The sequence below is a fragment of the Prunus mume genome, linkage group LG1 (genome assembly GCF_029339155.1).
Source record: "Prunus mume cultivar Tortuosa linkage group LG1, ASM2933915v1, whole genome shotgun sequence".
Lineage (NCBI taxonomy): Eukaryota > Viridiplantae > Streptophyta > Magnoliopsida > Rosales > Rosaceae > Prunus > Prunus mume.
Window position 1 is genome coordinate 31,124,952 of NC_142698.1, and position 27,318 is coordinate 31,152,269.

Consider the following 27,318-nt stretch of genomic DNA (forward strand, 5'->3'; position numbering starts at 1 on the left):
ACAAAAATAACCTAAAAGGATTATATGGAGAAGCATGTGGGAGGTGTCTCTCTCCAGAAGTGAATTTGTCTATCCAGAATCATTCCCAAACGAGCCCTAAATGGGTAAGTAATCAAAATCCTAACTAAATAAAGACTCGCCAACAAAAAAGATCAACAAGCCACTCTAATTAGATTGAACTTTACTACAACTTAAACTGTTTTTAACCCAATCCAAACGGTAAGAACCAGTTCACCTGTCGCGATTATAAAAGATTTTAGATGTCATGGCCAGCCTTCGATCAAGACGGTTTAGCTAGCTGGATGAGCCACAGCCAAGAGCTGGTGATTTTCAAGGGCATGGAGATGAGGCATATGTCAATGGTTCCTTTTGGTAGCCACTACTTTTTTATGACAATGTTTGGCTCCCGTCACTCAATAGTGATGGCTCATGTAAGTATAGACAACCATCTCCAAGCCGTTGAGGTTTATTTGATGTAGACTATACTTCTAAACAATGTAGCAACTAGTGTTCTCGAGAGTTCCATAATGGGGTAGATTTTATGTCGTCCTGGTATGATTTTCTTTCCACGTGATGTGTATTGTTCACTGGCTATATACATTTCTGGTCCCCCCTTCTCATTTACACATTCCAGACAAATCAAATTAAATAACATTTGTTTTTCATCGATTGTGAATGAATGATGGGTAATGTTAACGAGTCCTACAATACATTAATGGCCCACAATCGTCCACAAGTGCACGGACAACTTATGCTATCATAACTCTGACGTTAGCCCTGTTATCTTCTGACATAGTTTTTGAAATGAGGAATTAAAGTAAATCAATTACATTGAATATAGGAAATCTTGGCGTGTAAGGAAAGTGATTGCGGATCCACAAGTCACACCAACAAAAGTAAAATGATGGTTTATTCATGCATACATCAGAAACACAATGGAACTCCAATAATAGTGTTAGTGATAGATACTATCAGAGTGTCATCCATGAAATAAGAATAGGTTAAGCAGACCACACAGCCAGACAGAAAACATACATCAACAATTCACAAACTCTTCCCACAATCTTGCAAATCAATCAAACTTATATTCACACAATGCCATAGATTCAGTTACAGATCAAACTGGATAGAGCTTTAGCTTTCTTCACCGCCAGGCTTCAATCCGCTCCATCCTTGAATCTATGCAACTCAGATTGCTGATACCCCTATTCTTCTCAACAGGCCCTGTTCCCCATACCACAGGCTGGTGATCACTTGTGCTTTTAGGCCCCATTTTGAAATTTGAGATACTCGATTCACCAGGTTTGTTCTTTGCAGATTCGCCTTGAATTTCCGCTGTTATGCTGTCAACTTGTGCAGCAGTATCATCGCCATCAACCAAGCTTATCGAACTGCTAGCCTCTCTATTGGTTAGGTTATTGACATGGTTAGAGTTAGAAGAACTTCCCAGTATAGGTTCTCCAGTAATCAACGATTGCTCTTTCTCTTCATTATCTTTGCCAGTATCTTCCCCGCAGGACTGTGAAGGGCTCTGGTGTCCATGCTCATCAGAAGGTTCTTCATAGCACACAGGAGGCTCTACCACAGCATCCTTCCTTTCTCGCAGTGTCTTCAAAATAAGCGTTTTGAGGAAGTTCATCACTTGGACTGCGTACATCAATGCAGTCAAAGGATCTGCCATCTGAACCCAAAAAAAGAGTCAAAATATGGCAATGATAGCAAACATAGTCAGAAATCATTTAATGATTTTTCTATGGTTGGAAACTTCAAGGTTCCCAAACCAGAGGGGGTGGGAGGTGCCCCACTGATGCTGTAGCCTGTATCCCTTTGTATGTAATATGGTACAAAATTTAGTATACAGCATATGACATGCAGCTTCAACCCTTGAACAAAAGGAAAATGAAACCTTCACTGGAAATTAAGAAGCTATATATACACCAAACTAAAGAAACAAAAAGAAAACAGTCATACATGCAGTGAAAGCATGTATTCAAATCAGCGATTGGGTTATCAGAAAATTAACATGTGATCTTTCAGAAGAAATAGTAACTATGCTTGCCACTGATATTGGTATGGAAGATGCACTCTTCAGGGGAAAGGAGAAAAAAGCAAGAACAGAAAAACTATGAAAACAAACCTGCGTCATGTTTGGTGCAAAAACCATGGCTATGTTGCGTGCATTCATCTTGTTCAGATGTTCCTGTTGGACAACATCAGCCATAAGGTTGATGGCCCAATCCAGTAGGGAAACTTCGGTGGGAGGTAGAAGCCTCACAAGCTGCGAACAGTCCTCTTCTGTCTGACATCGCATTACCTGCTCAGGGGATAGAGAATCCAGAACCCCAGCTGGGAGTTCCCTAAACCAAGCCTAAATAACCAAATTACACATCAGGTGAATGTATCAAGAATCAAGATGATGCAAGATGAGGTAAACAACAAGAAAGCATTCTATTCTAATGGGCAGTCACATGGATCATGGATGCATACACATGAGACTCACAACCACAAGAAAAGGAATAAAGATGAACATTCAAGTCAAGGAAACCCATAAGTCCTAGCATTTTCACCAATATCCAGAATAGGCTTCACAAGAAAATCCTCAGATATGTGCACCATGAGAAAAGGTTACTGAATAACAAAGTTTGACTTGTAAAATAAATGACATGATGAAATGTAATGATTAAAAAATGTATGTGCAAATGAAAGGAAAAGAGTATTTGCAAATCTAACAAGTTTTGGATTTGCAAACAAAACTCTGGACCTTAGTAGAAAGGGAAGTGGGAGAGAAGATAAAGAGAGCATAAAGATGAGGAAAACAGAAGAAAGGAAGAGACGAACAAGAGGGAGCCAGCCAATATGATTTCATTATCCTGTAATTCAAGTTGAATCATAACCTATTTATAAGGCTGATCTTAGAACCCCCGTCAAAATCAAATTCCTTCATCAAAATTCCTAAAAAATTAAATCACTGATAAAATCCTTAATTTACTCTGTAATCAAACCCCTAAATAGGATAGAAGTCTGTAGTAATAATTCTTTGTAGGATCTTCACCATTCTTCCCTGGACTCCTACTACAAGAACTTGACTCTTGCGAGTTACAATGGACATGTGATACTGCAACTATCTAAACTTCAAGAACATTTTCAAGCACTCCCATTTTTTGTTGATGAAAAGGTACAAAGGATGGTGACAATTCATCAACTACACCTGGAGTTGATACAAGCACAACAAAGGAGGCCCAAGGGTGCCTCAATAAAAGAAAGATCATGCTCACTTGTACCCCGTGTTGTTCCATCCTCGATTGTGGCACATTTGTGCTTGTGTCATGCCATAGTTGAGTTCATTATGTTATTTTGGCATGAGCCTATGTGGTTTTTTCTTCTTAGATAGCAACTGACACATTGAGAGCAGAAAACAGTCAATTGAGGCACAGAAACAATGAATACAGAAATACAAAGGAAATTCCCCAGCCCATTTATTCTCCACAACGAGACAAAGGATTTCAGAAAACAAATCAATTCCCTGTGAAATGTTTCTCTAAGGACTCCTACAAGAGATTCTCAACACCTTATTGGAATCTCACCTGTTAGTGCCAGGACCATACTACTTTGAAATGACAGTATGCCAAACGGATTTCTCTCCTAAGGAAAGATCCACAATCACTTCCCTAACAAAGTCACATTCCTCTTAGTCAGATTTGCTGCACGGCACACACAGAATTCTCTTCCTTTCCTAGGTCATGAACCTAATTCTGACTTCACCAAATCCTCCTCTTTACCTTCTCCTTGGCACAATCTCACACAAAGTCCCTGACTTGGAATTTATAGAGCCAGTCTGAAAATCCCATTAAATGAAATCCCATAATTAACTCCCTCGTGAACAAGGATAAAAGTCTGAAAATAGTTAACAATCATTCTCAGGGCCATCATCACCAGGCCATTACTTTGGAAACTAAATTCAAAGCAATGTCAAATATGCAAATTTCAAAATGATCACTGACACAAACCAATGGGTGCACATTTACCCTTATAGATGTTGATGCCAAAAATCAGATGAAATGTCTTATGCTTTTCATGCAACACTTGTGCCTTCAGCATGCCATGAAATTATATCGGGAAAAAAAAAATATAAAACAAACAGGCCATGAAATCAAGGGAAAAGTAAAATCAGAGAAGGGGGCAGTATGGTGTCAGCCAACAACCTCCGACAATCAAGTCAAGCAAGAAACTTGTGAGGAAGTAGAGAGGCAGAGTCCCCTGTATCACTATCATCATTCATCACTCAAATTAGGTTACCTTCACATATTTCATGTGGACAAGCATATGCCAAATATAGGTCAAGACAAAAAGTATCAATCATAAATTATAATGACCTACCTTGATCAAACCTGCCAAACAGTGTATATCGATGCCTTCTGGTACATCTCCCCTATTTAATTGGTCCCTTACATGCTCCTCTTGACTATTTTCTGCATTAATTCTGAAAATCCCTTCTGCCTACATTTATAGTTTTACAATTTGAGAAAATGTCAGGGACAATAAGTCAACAGCTTTATAACCAAAAATGTGGAAGCAGAACCACCCCATATCACACAGACAATACAATGAATCAGAATTACAGACTTAAGTTAATTCTTAACTATTAGGAATGTGTACCATAATTTATGTCAGCATTGGAAATCAGTATTCATGACGTGAACATAAAATGCACAGAGAGAAGGGAAATGCAGTATACCTGAAGGCCTCCTTCAGCATATAACCGTCCTTGCATAAGCAAGAGAATTGTTGGCACACTATTCCCTCTAGAGTCGTATGACAACTGCATGGACTCCGTGGATACTCCAAAAACTGTTGTACTACATATTAAAAAAATCAAAATCAAGAGAGGCAGAAATTATAGCAATTAAATGACACACGAAATTTTTTTTTGCCACGAAACAAAAACTGTTATCACAAAAACTACCAGGCTTTGAGTTTTTGAGGAACAAATAGTGGATCTGATCTAATGTTGTAAACAAGTTTGTAAAAGTGCAAATTAATTTCATTCATCTGTGATGATGAGGAATGTGATGAAATTTGCAATTGTCAAAGACGTGGCTCATAAACTGATAGGCCAAACCAAGGAAGTTTATAGAACATATATCAGGACAGAAAAAAAACTTGAAATCATCTGTAACCTCACAACCATAAATATTGAATCGCAGAAACACATGCACTAATTGAACTCAAGAAATGCATTGCAAAAACCTATTCAGGGAAAATAATTACACCAGTTATTGTAGACAGAAAATTCACAGCAATTCCACAACTCAATGCAACCAAAACCCATCAATCAAAACGAAAACTTTTTCAATTACATAAATTGGGTAAACCCAATAAACACCAAACATAACATAACAATACAAAACCCACGTTCACATTTCACACGAAATCACAGCGGAACATTCACCCCGACCCAAAAAAAAAAGTTACCTTGCACTAGGAGCCCTCCTGGGGACTTCAGGTTCAAACTCCACAGGCAAACCCAAGAACCCATTGAACCTATCAAAGGTGACATGCGCCACGTGGCGCACATTGGTTGGCCAGCCGATCTCCATAGCACAAAGCTCCATCCTATCACTCTTGCAAGGAATCAAAGATTTCCTGAAAAAGGTTACAAGCAATGCCAAGAGAGAAAGCTGTTCCCTTCTCCGCTTGTCACGGTCCTTCACCTCACAGTCAGTCACCGCAGACTCGCAATCTTCTTCTTCGCTAGGGTGGGGCTCGTAGGATAAAGAAGATGGGGGTGCGCACGATAACGAAACAGAAGAAGAATTAGAAGAAGGAGGAGGAGGAGAAGAAGAAGAAGAGGAGCCGGCTCTTGGGGAAGAGCAGAAATGGGAAGGGGAATGGAGGACCTCAGTCATGGCTGGCTATGAAAGCAACCTTTTTCTTGATTGATTAAAAAAAGCAAAGAAAGCGTTTTCAAGATTACTTCTTTGCTTTAAGAAAAGAAGAAAATCAAAAACAAATGCTAGAAAAAGCCTTTGGTGTTGTTGAAGCTTTTACACAGAGAAAGAGAGAGAGAGAGAGAGAGAGAGAGTTTGGATTGGAAGGGAAGAAAGGGTCTTTGAGCAATGAGCAATGTGGGACGTGAGAATCATTAACTGAAATAAATATGTCCTTTTTTTTATTTGGGTTTTTTGTGACTGGTTTGGGTGGCGTTGAACAAGAAAAGGAAGCAACAGAGACAGAGACAGAGAGAGGAAGAGAGTTGTATTTCGGTGCGAAGACAAATAAATACGGTTGGGCCGAGCATTAATTAATGTAATTAATTTAACTTTAGAGTATTAATTTCTACAGGTAGGTTTTAATTAACTCTCACCACACCTTTTTGCTTCTATCTAGTGGTGTAGTGGGATTGGCCGGCTGCAGGTATTTGGGTTTTGAGATGGACGGCTTAAGTAATCCCTCCTTGAGAGGTGACGTGGACGTGTTGATAAGAAGTTTTGTAGATAAAATAACAATAAAAGAAATTAAATGAATAAACTAAACTAGTTATTAGTGAGTACGTTGGAGTGAGATATTTCAAGGTAGCAAATTTTGGCTCTTCAAATTCTCACATGGTCCAGTCTCTTTCTTCTGGTTTGATAAGTTGAACACCAAACCTCACTAAATTTTTGTCTCTACCTCTACCATCACCATGGGTCATCCGCCAAATTTACAGAAGATTAGTCAACGGGGGTGGTTTAAGAAGTTTGACATCTTCTTATGTATGTTAGTATATATTAGTCATAACGAATGACCAAGAATATATATATATATATATATATATATCTTCTCATGTATGTTAGAAATCCGTATTGAATTCGCATTATTATAATCCGCAATGGAGCATACAATCTATGCCATTTGACTCGTCCATTTCCATTACTTCATTCAAATCAACAACAAAATAATGGTACTGCGTAATACATTGTATGAAGAAAAGGTTTTCTTGATATATTTTTAGAAACTATGTCAAAAACTATGGCTACTGCCAAGATGAGTTTAAAGAGAAAAGCATAACTTGCCTAATAAAACTGAAATGATGATGAAATGAAATAATTCAATTAAACAATAATGATAGTCACTTCAATTGCATATAAAGTGGCATGGACTTGTAGTATAAAATGAGGTAAAAATAGCCTTATTGATAATGAAATGTTATTATTAATTTCCTAATTATAGTTTCGTAGTATTTTTCTTCCACAATGTTGAAATAGATTCCAACTTAGACTTCTTCCTCCTTTTACTCAAGTTACAAACCATAATGGGTTGTTTTGTGTTTTTTAGGCATAAAGCCAACAAGAGACACACTGTTTTGTGATTCTAGAATAGATTTGTTTGAAGAATCACCATATATTATTAAAGATTGTCTAGTCTTTGATGCTTGTAATAAGGTTAAGACATTAAGTCCCTTGAGTTCATTTTGATGATCAATAAAAATTTCCTTGTACTGTCGAGGTTCTCTCAAAAAACAATTATAAAAAAATATTAATATAATGTCAGGCCGATGATCTAAATATAGGTAAGATAATTATTCAAGTTATACTTGGGGCTGTTTAATTGAAGAATTACATGTGTCACCATTGACCAGCATGCTTTGGCGTGCTTCTTTCCTTTCGTGTGACGTCTGAGTGAAAAATGATTATTATACTCACTTAACGGACAAGATTATTCTTTGTATAGGTATTCTGGACCAGCCCTTCTCTTATCTTTTGGATCCGTAGGTCCCACCCCAGTATCGTTGACCACTAAAAACTCAGCTGTAATGAAACAAAACTTATATTTTCAACGCCAAACGACCAATCCCGTTGTTCCACGCTCATGGGCTTGCTAGGTCTGAACTCCCGGTTTTTAGCTTTGGGCTTGGATACTTTCGTATCTAGGCCCAAAGTTTGGTTCAATGAACCTTTAGCCACGTCATTGTCCTTTGTGGGGCCAGAAGGGGAAAAAAATCAGGTGTAAGCAGTCGTACTTTCTCTTTCGTGCTTTTGACGTAGCCAAATTGAAAATGTTCAGATTAATATTAAAATTTACTTAACAATTTAAGCTTCGCATGAAACCATACAAATAAAAATAAAACTTCTAAACTCCAGTAAGGGAAATGTCCATCTTGGACTTATTTTCCTGATCAATGACATCTAGGAAAATTGGATCGACGGTGATGTGACTGTCCACGTGGACCTTAAACTTATGATCCCACCACAAAACCCTGGCGGTACCGGCGATATCCACCGGCAGCGTCGAGCACCATCTCGCGCCTCGCCGCGTCCGCGATAAAGCTAGCGGCGTGGTGGGCCAGCTGGAGCCCGTCCAGCCGAGCCGGGAGCTGAAGCAGCTGGGTGGACTTGGCCGGCTGGGATCCGGCTTCGACATCTGCCGAGCCGAGAAGTGCGCCCTTGTAGAAGATGGACATGGTGGTGGAGGAATACTGGATGGGCACCACGTTGGGGTTGGTGACTTGGACGGTGAGGATGAGCTCGGCGTCGAGAAGCGGGAAGTTGAGCTTGAAGGAGGTGAGCTTGATTGAGACGACGTCGAAGGTTGGGTCCTTGGGCTTGGAGGAGATTAGAGCCGTTGTTGCTAAAGCCGACGCCGCGCCGATCAGAGCTGAGCTCCAGCTCCAGTCGAGCTTTATGCCCATGGCCATGGTGTTTGGACGAATTTTCTGAGAAAATGGGGCGGCGGAGTTGAATTTAAGATCTGAGGATTTGAGTTGAGTGTGTGGCTTAATGTCGTTTTGGAGTTCAGCTTTGGAAGAGCAGCAACATAAAGTGAACAGGTGGCGATAGAAGATGACGTGTAGCAGTAATAAGTCCAGATTCTAACTTATGTTAGATTTTTTATCTTTAATTTCCATGTGGTAGTCATTTCTAGGGGCGCACCTCCATTTTAAACAAATACAATTTAGTTAATTTGCATGCAATCTTTTTTCTTCTTTTTTTGTCGGAATCAATCATGTTCATTCAAAATCTATAAATAGAGAGAAAACAAACAGAGAATACAAAGGCCAAAAAGCTCGTTAAAGGAATGAAAGGCCACAAACAGAGAAGATTAAACTAAAACCAGTACAGTCTAGTATAATAGTCTTCCCCATCACAAAATCAACCAAAATACAATACAAAGTCACCGTTTTCCACAAAAGGTACAAAGACCGAACCACAATGGCCACAAATGAGAGGATACACCACCACCACATAGGTCAGCATTGCTGCACATAGAGACCCATGGATCTTCCACCAAAAACATATATTCCCCAAAAATCAGAAACACATCAGCTCTCGAACCTTCCTCCAAAAGTCACCTTCTCCATCATACCTAAATCTTCCATTGCACCTGAGACAAAACAACCAATCACAACACCAAGGTATATACCAAAAGACTAACACCAAGAGAGTGGAGAGTATTAGTGCAAGCATCAAAGCAAGAACCGTAGCAAAAGCTCTAAATACAATCTGAGAAATGAGCGACAAAGCGCTTATAGATATGGTTGTTGTATCCCAAAGGAGATTCTAGATCTAGAAAGAGGATAAGGCAAAAAAAAGGATGAGAAGTTGAGGAAGAAATAAATCTGGTTGAAGGGGTTGTTTGGTGGAGAACGAAGGACACAAAATTGGCATGAGACATTTAATCTCAGCACAGAGTATAAAGCATAAGCGGACACCACAGAGGGAGAATCACCCAACTCTCAAAGAGAGCCACAAACACAGCCAAACAGGCTCAAACCGAAAGAAGACTAGCTCCACCAAAAGACCAAGACAGGGGAGAATGGGAGGTAGCAGAATGAGAGAAAGAAAACAGAAAGAAAAGGAAAAAATCAAGAAAACAAAATTGCTCTGTAAAAACAGAGCAGCTCTTCAAGAGGTGGAAGATGAATGAAAAGGCAGAAGAAAGGGGACGAAGGAGCAACCAAGAAAAGAAAGAGAGAGGAAGAGGAGGAAATAAAAGAAAAAAACCAGAAAAAGATGGAGGGAGAGAACAAAAAAGAGAAGAGAGAGGGGCTATGGGGAGGGAAGTGGGGAGAGAGGGAGGAGGGTCATGACCACTCCTCTTCGGCTGAAGAAAGGGGCTAGGGTTGGGAGAAAAAAATATATTCTGTTTAGAGAGAGAAATTCCCACCACGATTGGGCGCATCCGATCCAATATAGATTGAATTTTGATTTTTTCAATTCAATCCAATTATATTAGAAGTTTAAATCCAATTCAATTGATATTGGATTGAATTGGATGATCACGGTTTTGATAATGAGAAAAAAAAAAACAATAATGAAATATTAAGCATTTTAATAGACGTAAATGTAAAATATAAATGAAATACTAGAGAAAATTATTTTGATTATATAATATATTAAACATAGCTATATTAAATGATTCAAAATATTCATAATATTTTCAAGTAAAACCTATAAGAGCAAAATAAGCATAAAACTAACTAGATTGGATTAAATTGGATTCTCATAAGCAAATTCGCCAAATCATCGAAATCAATTGAATTTGGATTAGTTTGAATTGGATTGAATTTTGTACACCCCTAATCATTTTTCAGAGTTAACTGAAAGACGTAATGTCCAAGAGAGATTACCAAATATTGGGGTCAATTTTGTCCTTCTACCTTATTGGGCCACACCATTGGGCCGTCCAAGTCTTCAACAACATCATTAAATTCTCCCATTTCACCGCCAATTAGGCGATCTAGGAGGCCTTCGAGAGAAAAGACAAGGTGCACATCGTAGATCTTGAATAAGGAATATGAGATATGCCTTTCTTGAAAACATCTGGATGGGGGAACAATGGGTATGAGATGTGGCGGGGTGGGGAAAGAGAGAGATTTGTTTGCTAAATGTGGGTGGTGGTTGGCAAGTGAGAAACTAGAAATTTTTTCAATGGGTGGGCTAGCTAAAGTTATTAGCTTAAAATCTAATGAAATTTATTTTTTTTGGTACTAACAGTTTCTATAGTTTTTATAGAAATAAAAGTATACATTAAATCATATAAATCACACTAGTTGTAAACACAAGAAATAAATTAAAGTAAAAGGACAAAGACATTTACTTAAATGTTGAAAATGAAAATAATGTAATTTGTATACTTGGAGTGCATCACCACCAGTTGAGCAAAAAGGCAATTTGAAGACACCTACAATAGTTTTTCCAGCTAAAAGAGGTACTTAATAGGTCGACCACTGTGTGGTAGGATATGCAATTGTATATATTTTTATTTATTTTTAGTTTAAAATATTATGCTATATATGTTTAATTATTATTATTTTTTCTTCAAAACCTCTTGGGCTAGTTCTTTCCTTGGTGGTTAGGGGTGGGCCTTTGTGATTCAGGCACCGAATGAGTAGGGGTAAGGGTGTGGAGGGTTGGAGGTGGGTTGAACGTGCTAAATAGAATTTTAGTTTTTGTTAATTTATTTTTATTTCTTATGTTTATGTTTTTTTAATCTCACTCTCATACTTCAATATTAGTTTTTGGCCTTGAAATTATAGTAAAAATAGTTGATAATTACAATATTATGATTTAACCAAATTAGTGCGGATGAGCAAGCAACCTTCTCTCGGTCTATGTTCTTTTTCAACTTTTGAATTCAAGACCTTAGGCCATCTCCAGCTATGGGCTATATCTCAAATATAGCCCTAAATTAATGCAAAACTCATCTCCAACCGTGGGCTAAATAAAATTTTAAATTTGGAGGGCAAATTTAGCCTTTAGCTAACCAAGCCAAATGTAGCCAAGCTTTGGTCTAGGCCAAATTCATTGTGGACCCCACCATATGCTTTTCACCCACCAAATATTAAATTACTTCCCATTTGCCTTTTAAAAGCTGGATATATATAGAGTTTTAAATAATAAATGAAGCACTAGTCTGCCATGTATCACAACGAACCTACGGCTTTTTGAATGTTTCTTCTTGGCAATGATCGTTGCATGCAACCAACTAAGTCATAAATTATTTCCTATGAACTTGCAAATTTTTTGGTCGATTATTTTTTATTATTTCTTGACCTACACACTCCCTTTAAAAAAAATAAAATCATAAATGTGGTCAGCTTTGCCATCGTTTAATTTTTATTATTTCTTGAACCTGCAAATATTATCTCTAAATAATAGTTTAATTAAATTAAACAATATATAGTTGTTGAATGTATGAGTGATGTACCATAATTTTTTTTAAAATAATAAAATATGAATGATCCAAAAATATATCCTTGCATTGTGTTTGATTGCAAAAATTTAGCTGCATGAGTTTTAACATTTGGATTTGATGAATATGTTGATGGATAAATATTGATTTGGTTTATTTGGATATTGAATATGTTGATGGATATTGAATATGTTGATTAGGATTTGGATATTGAATATGTTAATGGATATTATTTTTTAAAAAATTAATATTTTGAGATTGACTAAATTTTTAGCCATAAACTATATTTAACACTATGACTGGATAGATGGCCTTAGTAAGCTCTTGGACTTGTATTGCTTTCGAATCCGGACTTATTACACGCTAACATTTAAATGAAATACTAAAGTGACACAAATAATAGTTTGGATTCCAAATTGGGAACCAACTACAGCACACAACAAAGCCAGCAAGAAGCCAAAACACCTTGAAAAAAAAAATTAAAAACACTGCTAATTTCTCAACTCAAGCAAGAAAAATCTCCATCTCCAACTTATTTTCCTGATCAATGACGTCAAGAAAAACTGGATCAACGGTCACGCGACTATCCACGTGAACCTTAAACTTGTGATCCCACCACAAAATCCTCGCCGCCCCAGCAATATCCACAGCCGCGTCGAGCACCATCTCCCGCTTCGCCACGTCAGCAACAAAGGTGGCGGCGTGGTGGGCCAGCTGGAGCCCGTCAAGCCGCGCAGGCAGGCGGAGCAGCTGGCATGACTTGGGCGGCTGAGAGCCGGCTTGAACTTCGGCCGAGCCGAGAAGCGAGCCGTTGTAGAAGATGGACATGGAGGTGGAGGAGTAGTGGACGGCTGTGATGTTGGGGTTGGTGACGTGGACGTTGAAGATGAGGTCGGTGTCGAGAACTGGGAGGTTGAGCTTGAAGGATGTGAGATTGATGGAGATGAGGTGGAAGGTTGGGTCCTTGGGCTTCGACGACAACAGCGCTGTCGTCGCTAAAGCCGACGCCGCTCCGATGATTGCTGAGGTCCAGCTCCATTTGACCCTTTTGCCCATGGTCTTTCGGCAAATTTACCACTCTATTCGGAGCTCGGACCGAGGCAGCTGAGATTGAGGGTTTGAATTGAAGCGACTGCCGTTTTCGAGTCTAATTTTGGAATGTGGGATGTTGTTGAATTGAAAGGCCAAGACAAGTGGACAGATGGCAGTAGGAGATCGCATATAGGACAATGGAGTAATGTTTCGTTTTTCATTGGGTTGTATTCCACTCCAAAATTTTATGTTACACAATAATGTTGCGACAAATAATTATTGGGTGTTTTTTATTTTTATTTTTTATATCTATATATATAAAGTGGAGAATAATGAAATATTCAAAATATCATAAAATATCTTTGGTTAATTCAAATATTAAGAATTGAAAATATTAATTAAATGGGGATAATATGGTAAATTCAAATTTTTTCATATTAAAAAAATTAAAATTAAAAACAAAATAAGATATACATAACTACCTATGTTATCTTTTCTTAAATCTAAAAATAAAATTAAAGAGAAAAAAGAAAACCAATTGGCACATGCGTGAGCATGTGTTAAGGGGCTAGTATATAGAAATTCTAAAATTGTATTCATAATTTAGTCAAAAAAGTCACTAGTCACAAAGGTCCAATACAAACTAACCATAAAAAGCCATTATAATAACGAAGTGGTCTAACATCAAAATTAAGACAATCTAGTGCGTCTCCACTAACGATCACGCATGATAGAAGAAACTTTAGCATAGACATTCCAACTAAAATTACAAACTCAAAATAATAAAAAAGAGGTAAAACTTGAAAAACCAAGCCATAACAATAAAAATAAAACTCTCACAAAAGAGAGATGAAAAGATCTCACAAAGGAGAGATGAAATTTTTTTACAAAGGAAAGGTGAAAAGCGCTCACAAAGGAGAGGTGAAAAGCTCTCACAAAAGGAGATGTGAAAACTACATAGATAACCCAAAGAGTTTATGTGACTTATTCCAAACATAAAGAAACCGCAAAAAGGATGATGGTGGAGATTCGAGCTGAAATGCATGTGGAGATCCGACGCCAAGATGCAGCTGCTTGTGATGGTTGGAGGAAATCTTAACAAAACAAAAACAAATAGAGAAAACCTTTTGTCTCTGAATAAGGGGAGAAGAGAGGGAGGAAGAGAAGAGGGGAGAGGGGAGAGGGGAGAAAGAACAGTGGCTTCCTCCCCCTCAAAGTGAAAACGAATCTAGGAGGGTTTTTTGGGAGAGAGAGAGCTAGAGTTTGGGAGAGAGGGTTTTAATCATTGGGTATCTGGAGGTTTTGAGGACTAACATTAGCTTATTTTTAACCTTTTAATTCAACAACGTTGTTAAGTTTAATTTTGACATGATTTACTTAATATGTGTAATTTGCAAGTAATTGCATGCATATTATCTTAAATTTATACCCATGGAAGTACAATTTCTCCTCTGTTACCCTAAATTAATCTCTCCAAACTAAGATAAAGATGCAAATCATGAAGAAAACAATAAATCAGCACATACATTTTAGATGATTCAGCTCATGCAAAGAAGAAAGAGTTCACAGATACATAAACACAAAGGAAAATCCCCGTCATGAAAGTCCACATTGTAATAATTAAATAAATCAAGGATCAGCTGATCCAAGATTTTAAGCATTAGAAAAACGCTACCCCTTGACCTTGCCCATTTTCTAATTCTCATAATCTGATATTAGAAAATTCTTTGGCTGTTCTTTTAGATGTACTTTACAGAGTCCACTATACGTATTGTTCAATGTATATATATTGTTACATGACAGCACGTTTAGAGAGGCAACTTAGAACAGCTTGTCAGTGGAGAAGAAGATGTGCAAACCATACCACTTGTAATAGTACCAAACAACGTTTCCCATCGAGAGCTTCCTTCTTTCCTATAAATGGAAAAGATGTGCTTTGTTGTTCCATGCATATATTGTTCATCAATTAGTGTCTCTGAAATTAAGTTAAGATCAAGATGAATATTTCTAGCACAGCTGCAATGGCAGTAGCAATTGGGCTCGTATTTTTGACCTTTGCGGGCCAGTGCTCCGGTGCACTGGAGGTAGGATTCTACCAGGGAAAATGCGGCCGGTTTGTCGATGTTGAAGGTATTGTAGCCGGCGTAGTCAAGACAAAATTTTTCAGGGACCGGACAATCGCTGCTGCCCTCATCCGCATGCAGTTTCACGATTGCTTTGTCAATGTAAGTCTTTCCTTTTTTTTTATATTTTTTTATATTTTTTTATAGTAAAACTAAGGTTTAAACTCTATTTGAACCACATTTACTGATTACGTATATAATATGTATGGTATCCGTATATGAGTGGGATTCACTTCTCTAGTATTGGAAAATAATGTGGTTAGTAAATGTGGTCCAAATAACAGGATGATCTTTTTCTTTTATTTCCTACTGCATGAGCTAATGCTTTCATATTTCTCGAAAAGGGATGTGATGCATCCATTCTATTAGATGGAAGCACCAGCGAGAAAACTGCTCCTCCAAATCTAAGCGTACGGGGTTTTGATATCATTGACACCGCAAAGACTACCGTGGAAAGTGTATGCCGGGGAGTTGTCTCTTGCGCTGATATCATTGCCATTGCTACCAGAGAAGCTGTTTATTTGGTAAGCAAACCCTATCTTTTTCTGTGTGTAAATTTTGAGTTTGATGATTTTATATGGAATCTAACATGACTACATCAGCTTCATTATTATAATTAAGCTTATACTGATTAGTTCATGGTGGTGAAATTTGATTATGTACTTTCAGAGCGGAGGAGGGCGATACAATGTTCAAACAGGGAGAAGGGATGGCTTGATATCCCTTGCAGCAAATGTTGACCTCCCAGCTCCCTCAATATCAGTGCCTGATTCAGTTGCAGCATTTGCTAGAAAAGGACTCAATATGACTGATATGGTTCATCTTCTTGGTAAGTTGGTACTAAAAAAATATATTCATCTGTTTTTTTTCTCTTAATATTCTTGTTCTTAAATTTCTGCCCTACTGGTTGATGATGTAGGTGGTCACACTGTTGGGGTGGCACATTGTTTTCTCTTCCAAGATCGTCTTTACAATTTCCAGAACACTGGAAAACCTGACCCCGATATGAATGTAGTGTTACTAGAAAGCCTGAGACGTATCTGCCCTCAAAACTCAGCTGGCACCAATGCTACTAATTTGGACCAGAACCCTCAAAGTTCGTTTATTGTCGATAACTCGTTCTACAAGGAGATAATAGCCCGTAGAGGAATTCTTCAAATTGACCAAGAGCTAGCTTTGGACCCCATAACTCAGGCCACAGTGACCGCCTTAGCGAATAACAGTACTAACAGCTTCGCCACTAAATTCGGGCAGGCCATGGTTAAGTTGGGAGCGGTTGAAGTCCTTACTGGTTCACAAGGGGAGATTAGGAGATCATGCCGGGCAGTTAATAAACCTGGTTTTTTAACTTTTAATTGAGGAGATATATCATATTTCCGTTTGGTTGTTTTGTTGTATTTTATTTTGATCTGTTCTGTCTTCTTGTTTTGGTTCTATGCTTTCACTTGCTTTGCAATTGTCACTTATCCCTTCAGTTACATTTTGTGGACAACTTATAGCTTTAGCTAGCCTTGTGTATGAAGACAGAGATTGTCTCCTTAAAACCAATTTGATGTTAAGCTGGAACAGGCATAACTTAACCTTTCATATTGTTGTCAAGAACTAGGACATGCGCTCGAAGATGTATCCGGCCTACTTTCTTGAAAAAATGCACACAGCAGAGAGAGGTGTGAAACCAGACCATATGCTCAACTGAATGGACGAAGATCCAACAAAGTTGGAGGTCTAATCATATACTTCTATTCTATTCATTTTAATGTCTAGTGCCGATGAAGATGAGAAAAAGTTAAAACCTTCTTGGTATTTTATTCACGAGAAGTAACAAACAAATTAACAGCTGTAGAACTTCATATGCAACTACAAGAAGAAAGACATTGTAATCTTCATCTGCAATTGATGACATCAGACAGGCCCTGCAGCAATAGTATCTTCGAACCCGATTGCATTCTCTTTTGATACGACTCAGTCCAAACTCTATAATTATTGTCCTTTATAAGCCCCCAAACCTCATCCAGCCGCCCAATATCACAGCTAGCAATAGCATATTACATTTGAACAAATTAATCAAGTTTTTCTAACCATGCCCTCAAGAATTTCCAGCCTCAAATTTTTCTCACTACTATTTTCTTCATTTGCCATTGTTCAAATGGCAATGGCGGGACCCTGACATTCTTACCGACTTCATAGCGCCTCCACGTGGACAACACATTTTAGGTGACGTGGAGCACGTGTGGCCGTTGGGCTTTCACATGTGGGCAACCTAGTTGTGATACCATGAAGGAAGTTGAGGTTCCGCCCCAAAACCAATTGGCAATGGGGGGAGTAGCCCAACTGCTTATAAGCCCTTGCAAGGTTTTCTAACTTTCCAATGTGGGACTTTTTACCTTTACATTCTCACAACAATGGCAATAAGCCAATAAGAAAAGGCCAAAAGCCCTTTTGTTTCATTTTTATGCACAATAAGTTTTAGCTAGCCTTGTATCAGTACAAAAATTTAATAATAATCTTTTGCTGGAAACTAGTCAACATCAAATGTAATGAATAAAGGCCATATTTTCAGTCAAAGTGGATGAACATCCAAAAAAGAACAAGGTCCAAGCATATGCTTCTATTCTAATATTAAATCTTAATATTTAATGTTGATCAGTTGATGAAGATAAGCAAAAGTTGTAACATTTCTTGGTTTCGTTTTCAAGAAATATAACAAATAAACAGCTATAGAACGGCAACTAAAACAAGGAAACATTACATAGTAATAATCTTCATCTCCAGTTCACATCAGCTGCGAGGCCTGCAGGAATACATTAATATATCCGAACTTGCCTTAAGTTTTCTTTAGATTTCACATAACCCTCACCCTATAAATATTGTCCTTGTAGAAGCATAAACATCTCATAACCTACCAATTTTATCGCAATACCTAGCACAATTCTACTTATTCATCAAGTTTTTCCAACCATGGCCTCAAGGACTTCTAGCCTCAAATTCTTCTCACTACTAATCTGTTCGATTGCCATTGTTCAGATGGCGGCCGCTGGAGACCCAGACATTATTACTGACTTCATTGCTCCTCCAAATGGAACAGTAGATGGAAACTTCTTCACGTACACTGGCTTTCGTGTTCTTGTTGGAGGAGGCTCTCCTCCCACAGCTTTCACGGTGTTGAAGGCAACCTTGGCAGAGTTCCCTGCTCTTAATGGGCAGAGTGTTTCTTATGCCGTCCTTCAATTCCCATCCGGCACAACTAACCCACCGCACACTCATCCTCGCTCTGCTGAGCTCCTTTTCCTTGTTGATGGTACCCTTGAAGTCGGTTTTGTTGACACGAAAAACAACCTCTTTACCCAGACTCTGCAAGCAGGTGATCTGTTTGTGTTTCCTAAGGGACTTGCCCACTTCCAGTACAACGCTGATTCACAAAACCCAGCTCTAGCAATTTCAGCCTTCGGAAGTGCAAATGCAGGAACAGTATCAATCCCGAGCACCTTGTTCGCCACCGGCATTGACGACAATGTCTTGGCTATCTCCTTCAAGACAGATGTAGCCACTATTCAAAAGCTCAAGGCTGGCCTTGCTCCCAAACCATAAAGATAGAGTCACAACATCACAGAATTAATAAGCAGTAGTTTAATGTCTTTGTGCTTTTTTTTTTATTTTTATTTGCTTTGAATAAACATCCATAACCATAAGGTGTTGAAAGTTTTGTATTGCATTTTTTGTCAACTATATGAGCACACTTCCCTCTAATATTTGTTGTTAATTTGAGAAGAAAGCCTCACTTTCCTTTACGCTTGTTGAACACAATTTTCATATAGAAAATCATTTGGTAACTTTTTGTAATTTTACACTCTGGTATAAAAGAAAAAAGGAGGAGGAAAGATTATTACCTGAAATTCTTAAATACAACAAGCGCACGTATACAATGCCACTCTCATATTCTCCACATCCCCTGCTAGTCACCAAAGTATCTATGAAATATTTCGTCGATGGAAGTGTGAAAAACTGCCGTGAAAGATCTTCGGAAACTTGTAAAAATGTTGTTAAATAGTTTTTACAAGGAGAATTTTGTCCCTAGAAATATTAGACTATAAAAAAATAAATAATAATAAAAAATAAAAGAGAAATTTCATCAAGACTATTGTCAGTTGTACTTCTCTCCACTTCTACTGTGCAACCAAAACTAGTGGATAGTGTCACTTTTTTTACCTTCGTTAGCAGACATATAATCGTATGCAGTCAATATTGCGTTAATGCAAGTATTGAGACGTGCACAGATAAGTCCATTTTTCAAAAAGAGGCATTTATTTTTTGGAATAAGATTTATTCAAATTTTGTGGGAATTCAGAGCACCTGATATGTGCATATGTCTCAAACTATAATTTGCATGAACAAGAAATGGCTCATTCCAGAGCCTTGATTCAAGGACATGGAATGGGTAAAGTCTGAGTAGAGTTCTCATGTTCAACTGTCCATGAAAGAAAATGTATAATTATCTTAGTACTTAATTAAGTGCTCAACTATATAATATTCTGTTTCTTTCGCGGCAGTTCTTTAATTTGTTTGAAAAGTGAGAAACAACTTTCAGTCCAATTTCTCATTGTTTTGCTTATTTTTCTCAAATATGGGTTGATTCCAATGAAATTATCATCCAAATTTATTTATTTATTTATTTTAAATTCAGACATCACTTAACTCGATTTCTGTTCTTCTTATCCATCCAAACTCCAAATGCTCTCATTACCCCAAAAAAAAAAGTAATTCAAATCCTCTCCAAGACATTTTGAGTTTGCTGAGAGAGGGGTAATCTATATATATGTCTATGATTCCATGGACTATATATTTATGCACCTTGCAGCTGTACCATGTTCTGATTACTAGAACTTAGGGATGCAGATAGTCTATATACGGCTGTAACTCAGCAATGTAAAAACTCTGTGTAATTGTCTAAGTTTAATGTACTTTATGTATAAAAGTGAATCTAATATCGCAGGAGAAGTAACAAAGAAAAATAACAAACACAACTGTAACACTGGAACTACAACAAGAAAGCAAGCATTATTGTTTTCATCTCCAATTGACATCATAGGCCTGCAGCAAGAAAATATTCATTTCCCATTTGCCTTTTGCTTAGATTTGACTTGAACCCCACTCTATAAATCCTGTCCTTGTCGAAGCCCATGTACCTCATCAACCTATACCCAATATCTAGCAATAGTTTCATATCACATTTCTGAAAAAGTAATCAAGTCCTCAACCATGGCCTCAAGGACTTCATCCCTTAAATTTTTCTCGCTACTAATCTGTTCGATTGCCATTGTTCAGATGGCGACCGCTGGAGACCCAGACATTATTACTGACTTCATTGCTCCTCCAAATGGAACAGTAGATGGAAACTTCTTCACATACACTGGCTTTCGTGTTCTTGTTGGAGGAGGCCCTCCTCCCACAGCTTTCAAGGTATTGAAGGCAACCTTGGCTGAGTTCCCTTCTCTTAATGGGCAAAGTGTTTCTTATGCCGTCCTTCAATTCCCATCCGGCACTACTAACCCACCGCACACTCATCCTCGCTCTGCTGAGCTCCTTTTCCTTGTTGGTGGTACACTTGAAGTTGGTTTTGTTGACACGAAAAACAACCTCTTTACCCAGACTCTGCAAGCAGGTGATCTGTTTGTGTTTCCTAAGGGACTTGCCCACTTCCAGTACAATGCTGATTCACAAAACCCAGCTCTAGCAATTTCAGCCTTTGGAAGTGCAAATGCAGGAACAGTGTCAATCCCCAGCACTTTGTTCGCCACCGGCATTGACGACAATGTCTTGGCTATCTCCTTCAAGACTGATGTAGCCACCATTCAAAAGCTCAAGGCTGGTCTTGCTGCCAAGCCATGAGGATATAATTGCTATCCATTAACCAGTAATTTAATATGTTTGTTCTTCAGGTTTTTCCTTTGTTTGTCAAACAAAAAAATGGTTTGAATAATTACCCTTAATGTGTCAAGAAGCGTATGCCATCAACCTTTATTACATTTTTCATTGTTTGTCTCAATTCATTTGTTGTCAAGCTATATATAATAAGACTTTCCTTTGATTGTATGATGGTAGTTAATTGGGGTACAAAAAGCCTCACTTTCTTTTCTATTGTGGGACGTCTAATTTTTATTTATACAATCATCTGGAATTTGGCACTACATTCTGATGTAAAAAGGAAAAATTGGGGAGGGGGGCAACGGGGTCTAGCCTAGTGGCAAAATGTCTAGACTTGTAGACTAGATGTCTCAAGTTTGAACCCCCATGGACATCTTGGTTGTGTGTGTGTGTGTGTGAGAAACCTTTCTCCTCTGTAGTTTAGACTATCACTCTTGTACTAAAAAAATATGGGTAAGGGTGGGAGGGTGTAGATAAACATTAATTGTATAACGTAAATAATGAAATTAAATTGCTCACATAATTTTTTTTATAGCACTGACTAGTAGTTTCATTACAAAAAATAATCTGGAGACAGAGTTTCAGACATCAAACAAGAGTCTATTAGTATGAAGGCAAACCATTCAGCCAATGGCAAGCATCAGCAACAGAGTTGGCTTCACAAAACATGAGAGAAATGGCTTCTCTACTGAATTCGGGCAGGCCATGGTTAACAAAGTTGGGAGAGTAGTTAAGTCTTTATTGCACACAAGGAGAAATTAGGAAGTCATGCAGTTTTTCTTGCCCTGCAATTTACACTCAACACTACTATTGGAGTTGGAGTTTGGCATTCATTTTTGTAGCAAATATTTTTCGGCAACGAGACAATGAGAAAAGGATAAAACGACTAGCACCAGCAATGAAGTCATGAAGAATGTAAAAATGTCGGTTGGGAAACTAGACAAAAAGAAAAAAGAAAAAATGACTGGTTCCACTAGTAATGCTGATATCATCGATGTCTTTTATGATAAAATCACACACTTGATATTGGTGTTGATGAATTAGCAGTGTGCTAGATCTTTACTTAGTATGCGACATCCACGTGACCCATTGTAAAATTTGATACTAGTGTGACGCACTAAGCAGTGGTTCCACTGCCCATATATGAGGGCCATTATTTATTTTTGTTCTGCATTTTGTAAGAACAACGAGAAGACAATAAGAAAAGGCTAATTTTAATCTAAACAAGCTCCGGCTCTATAGTTTGGCCTGTACCTTTTATTGTTGCCAAGAGCAGGAATATATGCTGTCGAAAATTAATTATAGTCAGCAATGAATGTTGTGAATCCAGCCTATATTGCTTGACAGAATAGATGAACATCCAAAAAGGGTCAAAGAATATACTTTATTATATTTCATTTTAATACCAACTGTTGGAGACCATAAGCAAAAGTTGTAATATTCTTGGTATATATCTTTTCCAAGAAAAACTACAAATGAACAACTGTAAAACTGCAGCTACAGCAAGGTTATCATTGTAATCTTCATCTCCAGTTAACATCAGAAAGGCCTGCAGCAACAATTTATTCCAACACCAATGTTTTTCCCTTGGGTTTCATACAATCTGCACCCCATAAATAGCGCAGTTGGTGAAGACCTAAAATCCCATCCAACTACCTAACACCATAGCGATACCGAATCACATTTCTTCCCAACCATGGCCTCAAGAACTTCCATCCTCAAATTCTTCTCACTACTAATCTGTTCGATTGCCATTGTTCAGATGGCGACCGCTGGAGACCCGGACATTATTACTGACTTCATTGCTCCTCCAAATGGAACAGTAGATGGAAACTTCTTCACATACACTGGCTTTCGTGTTCTTGTTGGAGGAGGCCCTCCTCCCACAGCTTTCAAGGTATTGAAGGCAACCTTGGCTGAGTTCCCTTCTCTTAATGGGCAAAGTGTTTCTTATGCCGTCCTTCAATTCCCATCCGGCACTACTAACCCACCGCACACTCATCCTCGCTCTGCTGAGCTCCTTTTCCTTGTTGGTGGTACACTTGAAGTTGGTTTTGTTGACACGAAAAACAACCTCTTTACCCAGTCTCTGCAAGCAGGTGATCTGTTTGTGTTTCCTAAGGGACTTGCCCACTTCCAGTACAATGCTGATTCACAAAACCCAGCTCTAGCAATTTCAGCCTTTGGAAGTGCAAATGCAGGAACAGTATCAATCCCCAGCACTTTGTTCGCCACTGGCATTGACGACAATGTCTTGGCTATCTCCTTCAAGACTGATGTAGCCACCATTCAAAAGCTCAAGGCTGGTCTTGCTGCCAAGCCATGAGGATATAATTGCTATCCATTAAAAAGTAATTTAATATGTTTGTTCTTCAGGTTTTTCCTTTGTTTGTCAAACAAAAAAATGGTTTGAATAATTACCCTTAATGTGTCAAGAAGGTATGCCATCAACCTTTATTACATTTTTCATTGTTTGTCTCAATTCATTTGTTGTCAAGCTATATATAATAAGACTCTCCTTTGGTTGTATCATGGTAGTTAGTTGGGGTACAAAAGAGCCTCACTTTCTTTTCTATTGTGGGACGTCTCAATTTTTATTTATATAATCATCTGGAATTTGGCACTACATTTTGATGTAAAAAGGAAAAATGGGAGGCCAATGGGTCTAGCCTAGTGGCAAAATGTCTTGACTTGCAGATCAGAGATCTCAAATTCGAATCCCATGGCAGCTTAGTTGTTTTTTGTGTCCCTTGTAGTTTAAACTATTACTTATACAAAAAAAAGGAGAGATATTTAGTCATATACCCATTCTTAGTATTAATGATATGGATAAACCCTACACCATTTAATTTATATAAACAAATCCAAAAAAAATCTAAAAAGTGACAGCTGACCCTATTTAATTTAATTTTGATTATTAAATTACTTTGATGCCCTATTGAGTGTTTTGGGTTTTTTTTTTTTTTGGTTGAGGATTTTGGGTTTTTGGGGTTGGGCTTGTTTTAAGAAATTGATAGCAGTTTTGTAATTTATAAGAAGTTAAAAGACTCTTTGTTATGTTGTAAATAGGCTTTGAGTGTGTTTCTAAAGTTCATTTCATATAGGGTTTTTTATTTTTTTAATAATTTGGGTGCTTAATTATATTGGGTATGTGAATCTCCCAAAAAAAAAAATTACAAATTTATAAATAAACCCAATCCTTAGACATGTATTTATAAAAAAACTCAAACACTATTTAAACATAGAAACGCACCTCAAAGTCAACCCCAAAATCAACAATTGTATATTTTTTGGGTGTGTTTATCAATGGATTTTGAGTGTGTGTAATGATGGGTTTTGAGTGTGTTTATAAAGTGTTTTGAGTGTTGAGTTTTTTTATAATTTCAGCCCTCATTTTGGGAAGGTGTAGATAAACATTAATTGTATAATGTCAATAATGAAATTAAATTGCTCCATAATTTTTTTTTATAGCATTGACTAGTAGTTTCTTTACAAAAAATAATCTGGAGACAGTTCAGACATCAAACAAGAGTCTGTTAGTATGAAGACAAACCATTCAGTCAATGGCAAGCATCAGCAACAAAGTTAGCTTCACAAAACATGAGAGAAATGGCTTCTCTACTGAATTGGGGCAGGCCATGGTTAATTAAGTTGGGAGTAGGCAGAATAAGGAAGTCATGCAGCTTTTCTTGCCCTGCAATTTACATTTAACACTACTGTTGGAGTTGGAGTTTGGCATTCATTTTTGTATCAAACTTTTTTCGGCAACGAGACAATAAGAAAAGGATAAAACGACTAGCACCAGCAATGAAGTCGTGAAGAATGTAAAAATGTCAGGTGGGAAAATTGACACACAAAAAAAGGTGATTGGTTAGTACTACTGATATCACCGAAGTCTTTTGTAATAAAATCACACGCTTGATATTGGTGTTGGATGAATTAGCAGTGTGCTAGATCTTTACTCAGTGTGTGACATCCACATGACCCATTGTAAAATTTGATACCCGTGTGGCGTACTCAACAGTAGTTCCGCTGCTAATATATGAGTGCCATTATGTATTTTTGTTCTGCATTTTGTAAGAACAACGAGATGACAATAAGAAACGGCTAATTTTTGATCTATACAAGCTCCCGCTCTATAGTCTGGCCATAAGACAAATTTCAAGTTACGCTGGAGCTGACATTGTACCTTTATTGTCGCCAAGAACAGAAAATATCCTTTCGGTGTCCAAAATTAATTATCATCAGCAATGAATGTTGTGAATCCAGCCTATATGGCTCGACAGAATGGATGAACATCCAAAAAGGGTCAAAGAATATACTTTATTATATTTCATTTTAATACCAACTGTTGGAGAACATAAGCAAAAGTTGTAATATTCTTGGTATATATCTTTTCCGAGAAAAACTACAAATTAACAACTGTAAAACTGCAGCTACAGCAAGGTTTTCATTGTAATCGATCTTCATCTCCAGTTAACATCAGAAAGGCCTGCAGCAACAATATATTCCAACACCAATGTTTTTCCCTTGAGTTTCATACAATCTGCACCCCATAAATAGCGCAGTTGGCGAAGCCCTAAAATCTCATCCAACTACCTAACACTACAGTGATATCGAATCACACATTTCTTCCAATCATGGCATCAAGAACTTCCACCCTCAAATTCTTCTCACTACTAATTTCTTCCTTTGCCATTGTTCAAATGGCAATGGCCGGAGACCCGGACATTATTTCTGACTTCCTACTGCCTGCAAATGGAACAGTAGATGCAAACTTCTTCACTTACACCGGCTTTCGTGTTCTTGTTGGAAGCGATCCTCCAACTGCCTTCAAGGTATTGAAGGCAACCTTGGCTGAGTTCCCTGCTCTTGATGGGCAGAGTGTTTCATATGCCGTCCTCGAATTCCCATCCGGCACTACTAACCCACCACACACTCATCCTCGTTCCGCTGAGCTCCTTTTCCTCATTGATGGTACCCTTGAAGTCGGTTTCATTGACACAAAAAACAACCTTTTTACACAAACTCTTCAAGCAGGTGATTTGTTTGTGTTTCCCAAGGGACTTGTGCACTTCCAGTACAATGCTGATGCACAAAACCCAGCTCTAGCAGTTTCTGCCTTTGGAAGTGCAAATGCAGGCACTGTATCACTCCCCAACACTCTGTTTACCACCGGCATCGACGACAATGTCTTGGCTAACTCCTTCAAGACTGATGTAGCCACCATTCAAAAGCTCAAGGCCGGTCTTGCTCCCAAGCCATGAGGAAAAAATCATAACCAGTAGTTTTATGTCTTCAGATTTCTGTTATCTTATTTGTTTTTAATAATTATCCATAATGTGTTGAAAGGGTATCCCACAACCTGTTTACATTGTTTGTCACAATTCATCTTGTCAACTATATATATTATCAGAGTTTTCTCTAGTTGTGGTTAATTTCAGAACAAATGTGGGCAGGCAGCAGATTATTATGACAAATTCTTACATAAAGCATGTGTATACAACACCACTCTCACAAAAGCCAGCTCTAGCAATTTCTGCCTTTGGAAGTGCAAATGCTGGACTTGTATCCATTCCCAGCACCTTGTTCACCACCGGTATTGACGACAATGTCTTGGCCATATCCTTCAAGACTGATGTAACCACCATCCAAAAGCTCAAGGCTGGTCTTGCTCCCAAGCCATGAGGATAGAGTTGATAGCCAGTTCATCAGCTTAATGCTTCGTTCTTCATTCTTTTGTTCTATTATCATTCATTTTGTTTTTCAACTCCGTTTTAATAATTACCCTTACGGTGTTGAAAGGGTATGTCATGAAGGTGCATTATATTTATATTGTTTTGTCACAATTCATTTATTGTCAACCATGTAATCACACTTCCACTAATGGTGGTTTATTTTGAGAAGAAAAACCTCACTTTCTTTTGGAATGTCGACTCTGAATTATAAATAGTCATTTGGATTTTGACACATAAAACTTGGATAATGCAATCTAAGAAACTTTCTAGGACGCTATGGTGAAGTTAATTAGCAAGGCTTGAGTTGATTTTACTTTTGACTTTTCAAATAG

The 27,318-nt window shown here is 37.9% G+C and overlaps 7 protein-coding genes and 1 pseudogene across 7 annotated transcripts; 5 read left to right on the forward strand and 3 right to left on the reverse strand.

Moving 5' to 3' along the window:
• Positions 1–882: 882 nt before the first annotated feature.
• LOC103328587 (Rho GTPase activating protein with PAK-box/P21-Rho-binding domain-containing protein) lies at positions 883–6,237 on the reverse strand. The gene is made up of 5 exons (XM_008230990.3): positions 5,473–6,237; positions 4,736–4,856; positions 4,378–4,497; positions 2,138–2,368; positions 883–1,681 (listed from the first exon to the last, which is right to left on the reverse strand). Exons 1-5 carry the CDS (start codon positions 5,904–5,906, stop codon positions 1,145–1,147), a joined length of 1,443 nt encoding a protein of 480 aa, XP_008229212.2. The 5' UTR covers positions 5,907–6,237; the 3' UTR covers positions 883–1,144.
• Positions 6,238–8,021: 1,784 nt separating this feature from the next.
• On the reverse strand, positions 8,022–8,911 carry LOC103328577 (uncharacterized; annotated as a pseudogene).
• Positions 8,912–12,479: 3,568 nt separating this feature from the next.
• LOC103328568 (uncharacterized) lies at positions 12,480–13,425 on the reverse strand. Its single transcript, XM_008230967.3, has one exon. The coding sequence runs from the start codon at positions 13,225–13,227 to the stop codon at positions 12,676–12,678; it is 552 nt and encodes a 183-aa protein (XP_008229189.2). The 5' UTR covers positions 13,228–13,425; the 3' UTR covers positions 12,480–12,675.
• A 1,775-nt stretch (positions 13,426–15,200) lies between these two features.
• RHS18 (root hair specific 18) lies at positions 15,201–16,685 on the forward strand. Its single transcript, XM_008231354.2, has 4 exons — positions 15,201–15,428; positions 15,671–15,850; positions 15,996–16,155; positions 16,246–16,685. The coding sequence occupies exons 1-4, from the start codon at positions 15,201–15,203 to the stop codon at positions 16,683–16,685; spliced, it is 1,008 nt and encodes a 335-aa protein (XP_008229576.2).
• Positions 16,686–18,238: 1,553 nt separating this feature from the next.
• LOC103328559 (putative germin-like protein 9-2) lies at positions 18,239–19,073 on the forward strand. The gene has a single exon (XM_008230957.2). It carries the CDS (start codon positions 18,285–18,287, stop codon positions 18,912–18,914), a length of 630 nt encoding a protein of 209 aa, XP_008229179.1. The 5' UTR covers positions 18,239–18,284; the 3' UTR covers positions 18,915–19,073.
• A 1,509-nt stretch (positions 19,074–20,582) lies between these two features.
• On the forward strand, positions 20,583–21,403 carry LOC103328550 (putative germin-like protein 9-2). Its single transcript, XM_008230950.2, has one exon. The coding sequence runs from the start codon at positions 20,583–20,585 to the stop codon at positions 21,210–21,212; it is 630 nt and encodes a 209-aa protein (XP_008229172.2). The 3' UTR covers positions 21,213–21,403.
• A 1,500-nt stretch (positions 21,404–22,903) lies between these two features.
• LOC103328540 (putative germin-like protein 9-2) lies at positions 22,904–23,777 on the forward strand. The gene has a single exon (XM_008230939.2). The coding sequence runs from the start codon at positions 22,945–22,947 to the stop codon at positions 23,572–23,574; it is 630 nt and encodes a 209-aa protein (XP_008229161.2). The 5' UTR covers positions 22,904–22,944; the 3' UTR covers positions 23,575–23,777.
• Positions 23,778–25,888: 2,111 nt separating this feature from the next.
• Positions 25,889–26,515, forward strand: LOC103328532 (putative germin-like protein 9-2). Its single transcript, XM_008230928.2, has one exon. It carries the CDS (start codon positions 25,889–25,891, stop codon positions 26,513–26,515), a length of 627 nt encoding a protein of 208 aa, XP_008229150.2.
• Positions 26,516–27,318: the final 803 nt, after the last annotated feature.